Raw genomic sequence first — 16,805 nt, forward strand, 5'->3', positions numbered from 1 at the left:
TCTCCACCAAGTCCACCTCTAATTCCATACAATTAAGAATGTATTTATCTGACCCAATTTTGTGCTCTGTATTGGTACATGGCTATTTCTGCCTTCTACAAGGCTGTTCCCCCGAAACAGTAGTGATTGAGTACAGAGTGGGCAGTACCCCTGTCATAGAACCCCAGGCTCAGATAGATTATCATTATGTTTTTGTGTCCCTGGAGGACACAGTTGTCTGGTATGTCCTAGATACACACTTTCTTTCAGGGTTGGGATCAATTCTATTTCAATTCAGGAAGTGGAATAAAAACAAATCCTAATTGAAAATAACTGTCCCTCTTATTCAATTGATATCTGACCCCAAACCTGTCTACCTGCCTGTTTCTATTCTATCTTTTTTTTTGTTTACTGGGGCTGAGAATTGTGCCCTTAGTCAGTATCCAGATTTGAACTTTGTTGTCCTCCATCTCAGTAATGCAGAGCAGATGCAGTCGTGGATCACCCGTATCAACGCGGTGTCAGCCATGTTCTCAGCGCCACCCTTCCCTGCAGCCATTGGCTCTCAGAAGAAATTCAGCCGTCCGCTGCTGCCAGGCTCCAACACCAAGCTGTCTCAGGTACACAGAGGCCTCCACTCGCACCATGACCCTCTCTCTCTTTCTCTCTCTATGCTTCCACATACTAGTTCCCAGTCCAAACCTATTTCCACCATCCAGTATCTGTTCTGTAGTTAGATCAATCCCCACATTTCAAAAAAACTTGTGTACTTAAGACAATCATTAAATACACACTCCTGTACACCTCTTTTTGTGTTAAAAACAGAGAAGAACTGCTATTTACAACCATAAAATTACTAAAATGCGTAAGTAAGCATCCATGCTGAGCAGAATTCTGTATAAGTTAACCTGACTTTGGTGTAGCCTTATGTTAATGATCCTCCTTTGTCATGTGACAGGAAGAGCAGGTGAAATCCCATGAGACACGTTTCCGGGCCATCTCCTCTGAGCTGAATGAGTTAACCGCTGTAATTCCAGACAAAAAAGCCAAAGTTCGTGATCTGGAGGAGCACAAGCAACGTGAGGAGTACCTGGAGTTTGAGGTGAGTGATTATTGTTGTTGTCTGGTTCAATATGGTTATAGGGATTGATAGTTGCAACCAGAGCCGCAGTCTAGCCGAGTTTGGCAGACTGCGTTTGTTTGATATTCAGAATTGAATGGCTGCCAAATGTTTTAAGACAATTCCCTTCCAGGTCAGCCAGAATGGAAATAAGAATGATTTAGATTGGTGCCAGAGTCCAGGACTGATTGCCAAGCTCTATTGCCGAACTGGCTCTGATATCAGCTATGGAGAATCCTGTTTGACATCAAGTACTCTTTATCTCTCTGATACAGAAAACTCGCTACGGTACGTACGCCATGCTACTGAGGGCTAAGATTCGGAGTGGGGAAGAGGACCTGTCTCTGTTCGAGTCGCGTCTCTTTGACGACAGTGGTCTCCAGAGGGCCCACTCCAGCCCCACCCTGCGGGAGGAACACAGCAGCAGCAGCCAGGCCAGCAGTGCCAAGAGGGGGGGGCAGCAGCAGTAGTTCCAGCACCAGGGGGAGCAGCAAGACCAAGCGCTCTGAGCCCCAGAGAAACAGCTACAGGAAGGCTGTCAAACAGTGAGAGGGACCCTGGAGGGTGTTGCGGTGGACACGATGGCTTAAACAATTGGATTATCTGTGTTGATCGATAGACGGAGACCACTGGTGTGACTGGAAAATGAGATGGAGGAAGATGATGGGGGATAGACCTGTTGCATGCTTCTATCCCGAGAAACCACAGGCACTGGATGCTCCAGGGCACTCAGTCCTTCATTTTACTATACACATGACTAACTTCTGTGTGGTCCTAAATTCTGGGTCATATCCACATTTATTTTATTTGAACGTGCTTTTTGGACCAATTGTTGTTTACAGAGATCTAAAGATGACATGGACTTATGCCATTAGATCTGATTATGTTGAGAGTCGTAGGTTATTTTCCTCCCTCCCTTCACTGTCTCCATAAATTACATCTATGTGATTACTGCACACAGCCCAACACCTCCACGTGTAAAGTGAGTTGCCGTGCCGACCAGCTAGGATGGACAGAGACGGGGCTGCATCGGCTCATCTGACTGTTACCATGGAGACTAAACGGAGCCCGGGATCATTCCGTCCGACCAGAGTGCCAGAACCTCAACCCAACCACAATGCATTTGGAGGAAACTGGACGAACGCTGGGCTCTTCACGAGAGACATGATCAATTGGAAGGAATACAGCAGGTTACTGGACATAATTTATGATGCTGCATGCACATACAAAAGAAATGTTCTCCAAAGTCTTTGCTATGATTTTGTTATTCTAAGGACTTTTATTGTGGCAAACTGAACTGGCCCAGAGCCAGGCCCTTCTACTATAACTGTGAAGCTCTGCTGGATCTCATTGTTATTTCTAAGGACATTTACACACATCAGCTATGGCACCGCCACTAATCCTTGAGTGTTTTTGTCTTACTAATGGGTTGATGAAGTAGGTTGATCACACAGACTGGCTGTCTATCGGTTTAATGAACTTAAAGAGTAGGAGGACTGCATGCGTACGAGGAGATGGGAGACTCACTCAAGAGGACATGCTTCGCTATGGTATCAAGACTATCCCCTTTTTTCCCTTTATGTGATTCACATGGTGTTTTTCATTTGTATAACTTGAAAAAAAATAAACGTGACAGGAGGCTTAGTTTACAGTACATCTCCGCTGTAGGTCAAATGTCTCTACAGGAACAACTCATCAGATAATTGATGACGGATTGATTTAAAATGTTGGTTGAATGTTGATTTAAATTCAGTATCGTGAATTGTAATGAGGAAAGAAAACAAGGCACTGCCTGCCTACCACACCCAATCTAGTATACACTTGAGTGGACAAAACATTATTGAGTTGCACTGGCTTTTGCCCTCAGAACAGCCTCAATTCGTTGGGGCATGGACTCTGCAAGCAAGGTGTCGAAAGCATTCCACAGGGATGCTGGCCCATGATGACCCCAATGCTTCCCACAGTTGTCAGGTTGGCTGGATGTTCACGGTTGAGTGTTAAAAACCCAGCAGCTTTGCAGTTCTTGACACCAACCGGTGCTTGACACATACTACCATACCCCGTTCAAAGGAATTTCAATATTTTGTCTTGCCCATTCACCCTCTGAATTGCACACATACACAATCCATGTCTCACTTGTCCCCAGGCTTAAAAATCCTTTAACCTGTCTACTCCCCTTCATCTACACTGATTAAAGTGTATTTAATAAGGGATCATAGCTTTCATGTGGTCAGGGTCATGGAAAGAGGTGTTCCTAATGTTTTGTACACTCGGTGTATATGCATAAAAGAATGTAACATGTGTAAATACAGTGGGCTCCAAAAGTCCCAAAATTGGGACAGTTAATTTTTTGGCTCTGTACTCAAGCACTATGGATTTGACATGATACAATGACTATGGGGTTAAAGTGCTGACTATCAGCTTTTATTTAAAGGTATTTTCAACCATTTCGGGTGAACCGTTTAGAAATTACAGCACTTACAAAAAAATACATTTTTTTAACATAGACCAAAAGTTTAGGGACGTTCTAGTCTATTAAAGTAGTAGTTAAAGGTATTTGGTCCCATATTCAGAGCACACAATGACTGCATCAAGCACAAATACAGTATCATACCCCCAAGAGACACTAACCTCAAACCATTACAATAACAGGGGAGGTTAGCATTTTATATCAGAACCCCAAGACACGCTAACCTCAAACCATTACAATAACAGGGGAGGTTAGCATGTCTTGGTAGTATATGTGTCAAACTTTCTCGCACATTATTCAGGAGTTTCTGTAATTATGGTAGCATCCACATTCATGTAAGTGTTTAGAAATATTATATTCTAATTTACAATAAAAGTGACTCAAATTACATCTATTTACCATTTATTTTGGGCACAATCTTTAATAGTGAATTTGCCCCAATACTTTTGGACGATGTACAAAAAGTGCTGTAATTTCTAAATGGTTAATCCGATATGGATGAAAATACCCTCAAATTAAAGCTGACTGACTGAACTTTAACCTCAGTCATTTCAAATCCAAAGTGCTTTAGTAGAGAACCAAAACAATTTCTCACTGTGTATATAGAATTGAAAATAAGAATTTGTTCTTAACTGACTTGCCTAGTTAAATAAAGGTAAAAATAAATATCATGCCGAGGCATAGCCATTTTCTTCTCAGGCTTGCAGTGTGGTCTGAACCAGTGCAGTAATGCCACCATATGGTCACCAGAGTTTGCTGTTCCAATGGGAAACAATGGCCGCAGGTTGTACTGTATGAGTAACAGGAGTGCGTGATAGTTATCTGGGTGTCATCATAGACCCACAGGGATCACCCCCTCCATGTTAAAATTTGACCATGGTGACGTGATTCTATGCATGAGGACCCCCACTGCAAACAGAATGAGATGATTGTTGTTGAGTTAGGCATCCGCAAATATGGCTGTTTGAATAAAACCACAAAATGGCTTAGTGTAACTGTGAGTGCCCTTGCCTCAAACTATTATCTAGGCTTTAGCTCAGCGGGCTAACAGTCTTGTTGCTCAGAGGACACGGTTCAAACTCAGTTGGTCACATTTAGCAATGTTGGCTGTCAGTGTAATTCTACAGGGACCATGACACGGTAAGGTGCAGTCATGCAGAATGTCACAAATCACTTTTGGGTGTGTCTCTTTCCCCCAGTGTAAATATGTGAGGTGGTATGGTGAGAAACCATGGATAGACAGAATTACAAGCCAAAGTAGGGCTTCTGTGATATAAAAACAGGGGTTGTCACACCCTTTACCACTTTGGCTTAGATATTCTATTTCAAGAGTAGGCCCCATTTCTTTTCTGCTTATCAGTCAACTTGGTCTTAAGTATTTGTCAACAAAAAAAGATAGTATACTGCTTCATGTAGAGGTTTTTACTGGACCCCATACCCGCTTATTTCTTTCATTTCCCGTTAGCTGTACATATTGTCAATAACACATTCAGATTTTGCGCTCTGTGAAATATACTAAATGGTTTGTATGTTTGGGGCAGAGGACAAAAATAAACATTTTTGAAAAGATCCATTTGTCAGAAAAAAAAAAGAAAAAAATGCATTTGATTCAACATTGACAAGTTTTCAAAACGTTACACAGCAAACCTTCCACAAACATTTGAAATAAGGCTGTATAATTATATTTGGTTGAATGTTAAACCAAATGAATACACAGTATTAGTAAGATTGTCAGCCAATAAATATGAGTTAAATTGATAATTCCATTGATCAATTTGATGTTGCACGTTTAAGAATTTTCATTTATACTGGGACTTTTTGGAAGACACAAATGGACCATCAAAAAAAAAACTCAGTCACCATCAGAAATAACGGAACAAGATATAACGCCACTTAAAATTGTACATTGAGATTTTCTTCCCTTCAGCTCGTTAGAAAAATTCAAACTGGTTGACTGCCAGTCATGGCAGAGAGAGAATTCTGCATTTATCAGTAGAGGCTTGGGTATGACATCAGATTCCCAATGTGCGTGCTGAACAGAGTTAGTCATATCTCCATGATGAAACGTTGGGGTGAAACGTCCCTCACACGAGGGTCTTACCCCTCACCCTTCCTGCTGCTCACTGGTTGGCCAAGGCTGGCTCCTCCAGCTCCTCCTCCATTGGCTGACTAGCAAAGCCACTGTCCACTGTCTGATCTGATTAGCAGAGATAAATGCTTATTTGGTTTTATTTTATAAGGCATAAACAGTCAAATAGAATACAATCATCTGTTTTTGGAAAGGAACTACATACAGTATGTATTTGCAAGGTCAAGTGTATGGTAGAGAGATAATGTTTATGACTATATTAGTGGTTCTGCAATGTAGGATGAGTTCAGTACCTGTGTTTTGTTTGTCCTCTCTCAGCTCAGCCTGTCTCAGTAGTCTCACTCCTTCAGTCAGACCCAGAGACTGTAGAGCTTCCACCAGGCCTTCCACTGGACCGCCACCCAACTACACACACAGAGAGAGATACTGTCAGCTTGGACACTATTAGCCAAATACTCATCAAGCACAGTCTTGCTGTTCTAAAACGGCATACTCAGGGCTCGATTCAATCCATATCACTGAAGTTCAGCGCGATTTAAAAGTAAATGCAGTGTTCCAACGTTCGGAGGCTGTAGTCGCGGTAAATGCCGCGCATGTCGGCTCAATCAGAAATTACCTTTAACTTTCAAGTGTGCTACAGTGCTGAACTTCGGCGATATGGACTGAATTAAGCCCTTAAATAATGCATACTTACCCCTAACTAGACTGACACGTGCATGTGTGCATGCGCAAACGTGCATAAAAAGCCCCCTTTGCTCACCTGGTAATTCTCCAGCAAGTTGTGACAGGGCAAGGGACTCTCCTGATATAGGTGTGCCAGTGAGAGCATGTTGAGTTTCTCTGCCAGCTGTCTCCAGGGCACATCGTTCAGACTGAGGAGCTCACACAGCTTGCTTAGCGTCTCACTGTCTAGCTGCCCTCTTTCTGCTGAGGGGAATGGGAACAGCAGTTAGATTACTAGGCAGACCACAGGTAAATGTTCAGAGTCAAAATGGTGATATGAAGGTTCTTACCTTCCATGCTGCTCGGTTTAGGCTTTTTACTTGATTGTTGACTGGGCTTGGGACTCTGTCTGGTGTCTAGAAGGTTTCTCACCTGTAGCAAAGGAAGCTTTTATGTAAGCGCAATGGCAAAAAACTCAAGCCTCTCCATCCACACCACAACAAGTACTGTTTTGAAATCACTTTTCCCGACACAAACGTTGGGTTGATAAGGCTAAATCAATCTCACCTTATGACATTTAGCCAGGTCAAAGGGTGTATGTCCTGTTGCTGACCTCTTACGAGGGTTGACTTGTTCTCCCTCTGAAAGTGGTGTTGTGTTCGGTAGCTGTTGGATCGCCGATTCTCTGAAATCTCTTACTGGTCCATCCTCCTGCTCCTCATCTGACGAGGAGGAGCTGAAGAAGAGCGGCTCGTCGTTCTCCAGATTCTTGTCGGCTCCTGAGGAGAGACGGGAAAGTCGTCAGCGTTCTGTTCACGTTTATTTACTAGCCATTTAGACGCTTTTCCAAAACAAAAAAACTAAATACCCCGGCGAGCCACAAATTACTGCTCACGCACTTGAATCTTGACTTTACTGTAGCCCCTTTTCAAACAGACTGAGATAAAAACATCCCATGCATATGACATGCATTGGATGGTTAGCAGGGGGTATGCGTGCATCTCACCTGCAGCAATGAGCATGGAGCAGAGGGGGGGGGAGCTGCGACTGGCAGCCAGATGGAGAGGAGTGTTCCCTCCAAACGTACACATGTTTACATCTGCTTTCAGCTGTAGGACAGGAGGAGACGTGCCAGGTTAGATAACAGAGTAGGAGTAAGAATAGTATGAGTAGCACAGTTTATATAAGGTGTGTGTGCCACGACGGGTACCTCTGTGATGAGAGTGCAGGCCACTTTGAAGTAGTTCTCTCTAACAGCCAGGTGGAGGGCGGAGCATCCACTCTTCTGCTCCGGGGCGTTGATCTTAGCCCCGCCCTCCACCAGCAGACGCAGACAGCGCTCTCCTCCCTTACAAACAGCCAGGTGGAGAGGATGGAGACCTGAGAGAGAGAGAGATTAATACAATGTACTACATCAATAAGCACATACTGCTCAGCTGTAGTTTTTCCAACTTAAGGTCGAGATTCAATCCAACCACGCTTGTAGACAATGAGTCTTCTAAAAAGGCATTGTTCCTGCACATGTCGGCTCAATCGGAAATTACCTTTAAAATGCTAAGTGCGATATAACGGAGATCTAATGCGGATTGGATTGAATGCCAGCCTTAAATGAACAGAAATACTACAGCTGAGTTTATTACTTCTGAGACTAAGCAGCAACCATAAAATGCCTTGTACACCAATGCTTGATTGGTAATTCACATAGGGTTAAAAAACAGACTGGCCATTTATCATGTTAAAGTCTCTCATAAGCGGAATAAACCCCTTCTTTCCACCATCCCAAATCACCATGATAGTCGGCCATGTTGACCAGGTGGAGGTAGCGTTCTCCTAGGTGGCCCAGCAGGACCCGGAGTGTGACGTCATCCCCGGCCAGCGCTGCCAGGTGCAGGGCGGTCCGTCCGTCCCGGTCCAGCAGGGTGGGGTCTGCTCCGGCCCGGAGGAGAACATCCACCACCTTAACCTGCCTGGTGATCACCGCCAGATGGAGAGGAGTCTTCAGAGAGAGAGAGATGGCAGACAAGGTCAGGAGGGATGGACAAGGGCACTTTGGGAATTATCGCGTTGACACTGAACAGCTAGCGGTCTTGTCCAGGTGTGAGAGGAAGAAGGACGAGTACCTGGCCGAGGTGGTTGAGCTTGTTAAGGACTTTGTGTTGCTGGATGGTGAGGAGTGTATGAACCAGCTGCTGGGTCACAGCTGACTGCTGGTGAATGATGGCCAGGTGCAAAGGCCTGTGGGGAGACCAAACACACAAGTGAGGCACAGCAAACACCTGTATACATAATGAAGGCAGACATTCAACTCAGATATTTAAAAACAAAAGATTTACTGTGAAGCCAGAGTTCGACTCACGTGTCTCCGTTTTTATCCTGGACCCCACATAGGTGTCTCTGCATTGCCAGAAGGACCCGGACGTCCCCAGTGGTGCAGTACTGTAGTAGAGCCCCAGCTGTCTGCTTGCTCATCCGAGTGGCCCTGCTCTGGAGAGTGGCAGCTGGAAACAACAGGATTGTCTCATTAGCACAACACACCTCTAATGACTACCTCGCCAACAGCTAGCTAGCTGTAATTTCCCCCTGCCCCAGCACTGCTCTAAATGTGGCTTACCAATCTGGAAGAGCTGCTGTTGTAGTGGTGAGGATGTCTGTCCTGGCGTCTGTCCGGCCATCCCTCCTGCCTGTTGCTGCTGGGTCCCCTCAGCCTGGGCAGTGGTGCCTGACATCTGGGCTCCACCGCCCCCAAAACCAGAGAATCCACCCCCCATCCACCCCGTTCCATTCATCTGCTGGTTAAACTGGAAGCCTGTGGATAGGAAAGAAACGATTAAGTGCCGATGACACAGCTGTTACAAGGGTTAACAGATGAGGCCAGCGTTTCATCTAATAGCAACGAGACGAAGGGCCGACAGAAACAGGAGTTCAAGTATGTACATCTAGGTTCCTCACCGCCACCGCCACCTGCTCCGCCTCCGAATCCTCCGGCCCCTCTCCCTGCACCCCCAGCCCCTCCCAGAGGTCCTCCCCATTGGTCATTATAGGGGAAGGGCTTCTGCTTTTTACGCTGCACCTCCTCTTTATCTAGGTTACACACACACACAGAGGAGCGAAGGAGAGAAGAGATGGAGAGAAAAGAGAGAGAGGGGAAGAGAAAGAGTTGAAAGGGTTTGATTCAATCCAACGGGGGTCTCTGGCTCTGCATTTCGACATCCTTCTCCCGTACAAAAGGGATTGTGAGTAGCAGACTAACTCACCTTGAACTCGGGGAACGTAGGTAAACTGCTTGGGGTCGCTGCAGTCGCCGCCTTTCTTCCTTTTCAACTGGAGGAATACAGTGACTTGACGCTCGATCTCGGCGCTGTGGTACGGTGGCGTCTTAAACACAATGGCGTACTGCACAGGTGGGGAGCAAGCGCAGCGACATCAACGAGAAAGTTATGAGTAGGATGACACATGGTGCGACGTCAACTGATTCCAAATACTTAAATCCTCACCGACACACACACACAGGTCTGAGTAAAGACTCTGTACCTGCTTGTGGACATCAGTTGGAGAGAAATCACCAAAGGCCTCCCAGCTTCCATCATCCTCTTCATAAAAGCGGATCTCAATGTCATCTGGAAAGTACACCAAATTATGATAAATGAGTGAAATTGTGTAAATTGTTTTCCACACAAACTATTGTAAAATCAGTGCGGGGTGAATCGGCCCCCATATAGGTAGGAGTTGGTCCTTCACCTTTCTGTACTTTGTCACACAGTAGGAAGATCTCATCTCCTCCCAGCACAGACCCACTGGTCTTATCCATACGGGAGATCTTCAGGTTCGAGGCATTGGGTGACTCTGAGTAGAGAAAACATCAAGTTAATTACTGATAACTTGAAATAAAAATACCCCAAAGGTGGGTACTGGGTAGGTATTCACGTTGAATAACATGGATTAGTGCTGGACTGGAACAAAAGCCTGCACACCCAGGACCAAGATTGAAGAACACTGAGGTGAAGGGGGCTGTACTCACTGCTGTCATAGATAGGGTTGGAGACCACCGGCTTCAGGGCCCTAGAGAACCCGCCGTTACTGTCCTGGAGGTAGGCCGTGAACTTTAACCTCACTATGTTCAGGTCCATGATCTTCCCAAGCTCCTTGGCTTCTCTCCCTATGGCTTGTTCCTCTGCATCTGTGTGAGGTAGACAGAGAGAGGGCGTGTTTTGTTGCAGTTTTCACAAAGAAATGTATTTATGTGTGTGTAAGTCATGCATTAAGATTTGCACAAATATGTTGGTTGCACATAGTATATCTCAAGTTCGGATTCCTTAGTAGATTTCCTCATTTAAAAAAAGGACAGTGGCATAGGGTTTCAGGCTCTTACCAGTAAAATGATAGTGCTGCCCCCCTTGCCTCCTCTTCTCATCTCTCAGTCTCTTGCACAACACTTCCCCCACCCCTCTCTTAGTGACATGAAGGATGCCCAGGTTACTGAACCTACAGAGAGAGAGAAATGGAAACGGGAAGTTAAGAGAGATGTTGACATTCGCCAGTCATGTTGCAGCTATTGTACACATATTCCATTCACAGACTATGTTAAATGAATCCAAGCGGTACACATCTAGCTTGTTATTATTATTACTACTACAGTCTCAACACAATTAGATATGACAATGCTAGACAACCCATCAGTACTCACTGTGCTGTGAGGTCGTTTGGGCCCACATCCATACTGCATATGCCACTCTCCGTGCAGCACTGCCTCCCCACCAGACTGTGAGCGTGGACCTGGGGGGGGTCTGAGTGGGTCACTAGCTGCACCTCCACCCTGGCAATCCCCACATAGTTAGACACCTGGGGGGGGGGTTAGACTATTATTAACGAGAAACATGTCCATGCTCTATAATGATAGAGTATTGAGAGAAAGTCTATGACACTAAAACAATTGTTTTTATTCATAACATGCGTCTCAAATAATCCTAGCATGTCAGTATATCACATATACACTTTCGAAAGCTTATTGGGCTGAAAGTAAGGCATCTCAACTCCCTTGAACCAAGACGCCTGATGAAAAGCAGACCGAGCCAGTCAAACTAAAAGACAGCCAAGTATCCAACCACCCTGTGTACTACAGTACAATAGCTGACCTTGACAGTTGGATAGGTCCTCCTGTTCCTCTCGCTTGAGGCCCCTGGGAGCCCACCGTGGGACGGACCCTCACACTCATAGCGGAATCTGAAGCCTCTCTGCAGACACAGGGGGACAAGGAAGTCAAGGGATAATCCCCAAGAGCAGTGACAGCACTTACTGTAACTTTATCAATCCTGGACTTTCCAACCCACCGTCATATTCTTATGCCATTAAAGACCGGAGTGGGGGTTATTTATATTTGTACATTCCATTCTAGTTCAAAGGGTATCTCCTCTGGGAGAGTCGAGTTAGATCTAACGTAACGATATAACTTTTGGGGTGTGAATCAACCCGATTATGTAAATGTCATAGTTTCACAATGAAAAGAGGGAAGAGCTTCTGTTCAGTCTTATGCACTTATTTGAACAGAAACGACGACATCATTCCACTGTTTCGAGAAACTCTTGAGCTCACCTGTTTGGGCTCCTCAATGATCTGAATGTAGGGTCCATGAGCTGTGACAAAGAAACAGAGTCACTGTCACTGAAAGGGGGTGGCTACATAGAGGTTCACATCCAAGCCCTTCAAATAAACCAGGGCAGAGAACCCACCGAACAAAAATACACAGACAGCACATGCATTACATAGTGTAAAAAAAACAGTTCAAGTGTGTACGACGTCATAATAACCATGCAGAACATGTGCGCACTTCTGAAAGCCATATCAAAACGTGTGGTGAGATCACTTCCACTTGAGTGCACAGTACCATCAAGTTACATCACTAAAACTTGAGTATGCTGTTACCATGTGTACGTAGGGTAGAAAGTAGAAACCCACCGGTCTCCGGTACATAGGGCTCGATCTTGACATCCACAGGGGGCATGAACTCATAGGACAAATTCATCATCAGCTGGGGAGATCACACGTGTTGTCATTACCACTTCGTTACTTAACGTAATAGTGTCTCATTTGATTTTTTTCTAACACAGCCAGCAAAGAAAAAAAAAAAAACATGTCAATATACTGTAGGTCTTACCTCATTTTCAATCATTTTCATGCTGTACTGAGCTTCATCCATTCTGAAACACGAGGAATACAAATGACCAAATGTACTGGCTTGCCAAAAAAAAGTCTTTCCTCCTTTCTGTTCATGAACAACTAGTCACCCGACCTGTCAGTTATGTAGAGACGTAACACAGACAGGAAGTGGTTTACTTCAGTACTACTCAATTCTCACTTGACTCAAGTGTAATTTCCCTCTTCCCCCCCGCCCCCCCCCACAACTCAAATACAACAATTTAAAAAAACAACAACAACCAAACAAAAGATAAACGTTCAATCCCATACACTGGACTCGAACATTGTGGTTTCACTTTCTCATACTCTACAGTACGTGACCAAGGAAGGGTGTTGTAGTGTTCTATTCTTTCCCCTCCCCTCTACCTCACACATCACTTCAAGGAAGTTGAGTAGGGGGGAAAAAAAACTGAGGAAAGCCCCCAGAATACCAGCTCAGTGCTGCCACTGATGTCAGATTGATGCACTACACCAGATACAAAAGCTTGATGTTTTTTTTAATAAAAAGGCCTCAGCCTCTATATTTGTCTCTTTCCCTCAGATAACAGCCAACCTTCAGCGTTCCGCCTCTTCAGCTTCCTGAAGGTTTTTCCTTCAGTAGCTACCATTCTAAATTGACTCGCAAGCGCAGAGAAAATTTTTATTTTTTAAAAATCCTACTGAACTTACGTACTATAGAATAAGACTACTTGAATAAAAATCCTGACTTAAACTGATGTTAACTGAGGGTCGCTCTGGATAAGAGCATCTGCTAAATGACTTGCCTGAAACAGTCTTTCCCGACTCTAAACAATAGGGACAATCCCTGCCAACAAAGGACCCTATTCTAGAATAATGAAACCTTCAGTATGCATCTCCTGTGCCCGTCAGGTTCTACATTCTTTGTCAGTTGCTTCCACTGACTGGGCCGTGTTCATGTTGTAGATATATATATATATATATATATATATATATATATATATATGACATGTGTAACATTGTCATGCAAACTGTCAGTGTCATGATGATGAATTGACAGTAAATCTGAGATTTGAGCAATGCCAGCAGTGACATCTGCCATCCATAACAGAAACTGTGGTTGTCACAATACCAGTATCGCGATAAGGAAGGAAGGACAGGAAACAAAAACATGAAGCAGACTTCATTTCTTGAGGCTAACGGTGCTAATTTTGTCAAAGAACAGTCCTAAAAACTGCCTTATGGTTGTCACGCACAGTCAATTGTTTATTTTGCAAAAGTAGGTTTTTAAAAAAAGGACCATAAGAGTGAAATCTGCTTTGTTTTTTCGCCAAGGAAAACCTGGCATCGTAGCATCGCAATAGAGGTATCGTGACAACACTAAACAGAACCGAGCCCTTACATTCCGAGTGGCATAAGAGAACGACGTGTGGGTGTATCAGAAGACTCAAGAATGTGCAATTATGCATGACCGGATGAATACGGCAAAGACTACAACTAGATAAAAGTTGGCAAACACCACCGCAGCAGCAGAAAGATGAACATAGCCACCATTTAACTCTCAATACGTTGGATAGGCCTACTCCACCTCAGCTATCAAAGCTAGAAAACAGCAGAATTAGCCAAACAGTCAATTGTATTTGTGTGTAACTTCATTTTACACCAAAAACATGCACAACCATTTCACGGTCCATTCCTTTAAAAAAACAGACCTCAGGTCCTTGAACTGGACTCATAGTCCCAGTCTGTTCAAAAATGACCCCAATCTTACTGGAGAGAACAATCAGCTGTCAAAGACTGTAGAGGCCAACAAAAGCAGCACAACAAATCACAGCAGCAGTACATACCTCAGTGCTCCAGACATGATGCCTGTCAGTGGATCATAGATGATGATATTTCAGGCTCACTGTCACCTCCCTGCAATAAAATTAACCTGCTGTTATTAGTCCATTGGGTATTTCCTGTGGGTTTAACGTTATCCTACGGTCTGCCCCTACAACCTCCACTAGTAGCTAACTGCACAGCAAGTGTGTGTGCTCATATCCAAATGGTACAGACTAATAACAGAATTTGCAGGCCCTGCTTGCTGAGATGGGGACAAACCCGCAACCCACTTTTCCCCGTGAAACAATCCTGAACAAATTATAATGCAAATCACAGACAATCAGTTGGAAGCAAAGTCTTTATTCGGCCATTAAAGTTGTATCATAAACCATCATTTATACAATAGCCACAACTTTCCAGCAAGATGGGCTTCTTGTCCAATGAGTTTAAGAGAGTGACAACAACTGTCATCGATTTGGGAAATTCCACAACAGGAGTGTTACTGGGGCTCCCTGATTTTTCACTTAAAAAAATATATTTACTTGAATAACAGTGCAGATGCATAGTTGGGTAACAGAATTACGGTTTGTGCCGTCGTCCTGTTACGCAACTTCGCATCTGCACTGTTATTCGTGTACGTGTTTTCGTAAAATGTTCTGTAGACATTGTTAGAAGTCGTCCTTGTGCATAAAGTTGTATTGTTTGTTTAACTTTGCAATCATTGGTTTTTATTTGACATACATCTAAGTGAGAGAAAAAAACGAGTCTCCGCATCAATGTTACCATGGAATGGCCCCATTACCCTTGCATATTATAAACCATCACTATCCACTGTTTTTAATGTAACGTTATATGATTATAAACCTGTAGCAGGGAACAGACTACAATAGGCTACATACACTACAATACACATCACAAACTGCATTTTGGCCCAACAGACAGTAACTGTTAATGCAATTCCGTACCTTTGAACTCCTTGAACTTGATCCACCTCTACGCAATGAACAAGACAGCACAACAGCTGCTGTTGTAGTCGATCAACCCGATTGTAGAATGTCACGGCGTACCCTCAAAAGCACACAGTGGTGTTCACTTCAGTGTCAGCTGAAATCCGGGATTTGCTCCATGCATTTCTGTTCCATGTATTTCTCCATCGAGTCAACCGTTGATTGTATCCAATCTATCTGGTTAGTTAGACTGTTATGATCGCCTGATCGCATACAGTCTATCAGTCAGCTGGAAAGCCCCGGAGTGTTGGGGGAATTCCGCAGACACACGTGTCAAACTCGAGCTACCGATTGGTTGTGGGAAGTGACAAAATCATTTATATATACACTGGATGACTAATAGGGGGCACTGTGTTGAAGCCACTGACTACATCTTGGCAGCCCCACCATTGTAAAACATATTTTGGAAGCTATAGAAACGCTTTTATTGATGTCTACATTCGTTTTTGCCACATTTATTATATTACAAACATCTTAATGCATACTTTTAAATTACATTGTGAGCTAAACATTATTTATTTTTTTATCCTTAAAGTATAATTTTTTAGATTACTACGGTTACTTTCTCCATTACAACAAAACACTTAAATCCATGTAATTTTGTCTATGAAACATTTCATTGAAATACTGTAGAACCCCATTCATTCCTATAGAGGACTGCTCCTACTGGGTAGTGCCAATATGGCCGAACGGTGGTTGTCAAAGCCTCTCAATAACCAATACATAGTATTAGCAACTAAGTGATTATATACATGAAGTGGCTTGCCTACAAATTCCCACCTTCATTTAAAAAGCTATAAAATGACGTGGCTTGCAATCAAGAGGTGCAAGGAAGAACGCATTGAGGTTTGTATGTTTCTGTAGTAAATGTTGATATGACCAAACAAAATATGCTACGGCACTATACTGCAAAACTTGTACACTGAAAATAACTTTGTATTTCACATGAGGCAAAGTTATTAATATTCCAACCAATTCATACAAAAATAAAGTCAATTTACATATCAGACTAGTACTTTCTGGGATTGTGCCTGAACATACCCCAAAGATCTGTGACTAGGATGACTCTGCACTGCTTCATGTGTTCTCGATCAGAACCAAATATCAAATCTCGAGGAGTCTGGTAGGGTAGTTCAAAACACAGCCCTTGTAGATCAGTCGGTAGAGCACGGCGTTTGCAACGCCAGGGTTGTGGGTTTCATTCCCATGTAGAATTCTGTGTAGTCTGGTAGGGTAGTTCAAAACACAGCCCTTGTAGATCAGTCGGTAGAGCACGGCGTTTGCAACGCCAGGGTTGTGGGTTTCATTCCCATGTAGAATTCCGTGTAGGGATCAGTATGAAAATGTATGCACTCACTACTGTAATTTGCTCTGGATAAGAGTGTCTGGTAAAATGATATGACATTTGGAGTTGAATCAAGTGAGTAGAGATGACTTACAAATCCAGCAGTAAGAAGACCCGGGCAGTGGGGACACTGCTCTCTTCAGATGGTAAGGAGGAAG

The 16,805-nt window shown here is 43.8% G+C and overlaps 2 protein-coding genes across 15 annotated transcripts in view; one reads left to right on the forward strand and one right to left on the reverse strand.

Moving 5' to 3' along the window:
* LOC110502377 (uncharacterized) overlaps nt 1-4,564 on the forward strand; it is a 55,084-nt gene extending 50,520 nt beyond the window's left edge. The window contains 4 exon segments of the mRNA XM_021580347.3: nt 455-599; nt 938-1,081; nt 1,375-1,551; nt 1,553-4,564. Of these exon segments, the coding sequence (XP_021436022.3) occupies nt 455-599; nt 938-1,081; nt 1,375-1,551; nt 1,553-1,648 (562 nt within the window). The 3' untranslated portion in view covers nt 1,649-4,564.
* A 412-nt stretch (nt 4,565-4,976) lies between these two features.
* Nucleotides 4,977-16,631, reverse strand: LOC110502378 (nuclear factor NF-kappa-B p100 subunit). 14 transcript variants are annotated; one of them, XM_021580356.3, is made up of 24 exons: nt 15,261-16,631; nt 14,319-14,388; nt 12,473-12,515; nt 12,274-12,346; nt 11,911-11,951; nt 11,454-11,552; nt 11,006-11,160; nt 10,691-10,803; nt 10,340-10,498; nt 10,060-10,164; nt 9,853-9,938; nt 9,576-9,714; nt 9,271-9,402; nt 8,933-9,127; nt 8,678-8,819; nt 8,442-8,556; nt 8,110-8,317; nt 7,532-7,701; nt 7,328-7,430; nt 6,889-7,100; nt 6,672-6,753; nt 6,419-6,582; nt 5,952-6,063; nt 4,977-5,766 (listed from the first exon to the last, which is right to left on the reverse strand). In XM_021580356.3, exons 2-24 carry the CDS (start codon nt 14,333-14,335, stop codon nt 5,690-5,692), a joined length of 2,742 nt encoding a protein of 913 aa, XP_021436031.2. In that variant the 5' UTR covers nt 14,336-14,388; nt 15,261-16,631; the 3' UTR covers nt 4,977-5,689. The 14 variants fall into 14 exon arrangements, with proteins under 14 accessions (XP_021436031.2, XP_036815575.1, XP_021436027.2 ...); XM_036959680.2 differs by having other exon boundaries at nt 6,419-6,585; nt 15,261-15,608; XM_021580352.3 differs by having other exon boundaries at nt 6,419-6,585; nt 12,241-12,346; nt 15,261-15,604.
* Between the last annotated feature and the right edge of the window lie 174 nt (nt 16,632-16,805).

The sequence above is a fragment of the Oncorhynchus mykiss genome, chromosome 23 (assembly GCF_057628025.1).
Source record: "Oncorhynchus mykiss isolate SJ-2025 chromosome 23, ASM5762802v1, whole genome shotgun sequence".
NCBI lineage: Eukaryota > Metazoa > Chordata > Actinopteri > Salmoniformes > Salmonidae > Oncorhynchus > Oncorhynchus mykiss.

Bases quoted from the DNA above. Each gene is read 5' to 3' on its own strand.
- LOC110502378 (XM_021580349.3), bottom strand. The intron at 11,553-11,910 runs GTGAGCTCAAGA...CTGTGTCTGCAG, and splicing joins TCATTGAGGAGCCCAAACAG to AGAGGCTTCAGATTCCGCTA. The intron at 8,318-8,441 runs GTACTCGTCCTT...CTCTCTCTGAAG, and splicing joins AGCTCAACCACCTCGGCCAG to ACTCCTCTCCATCTGGCGGT.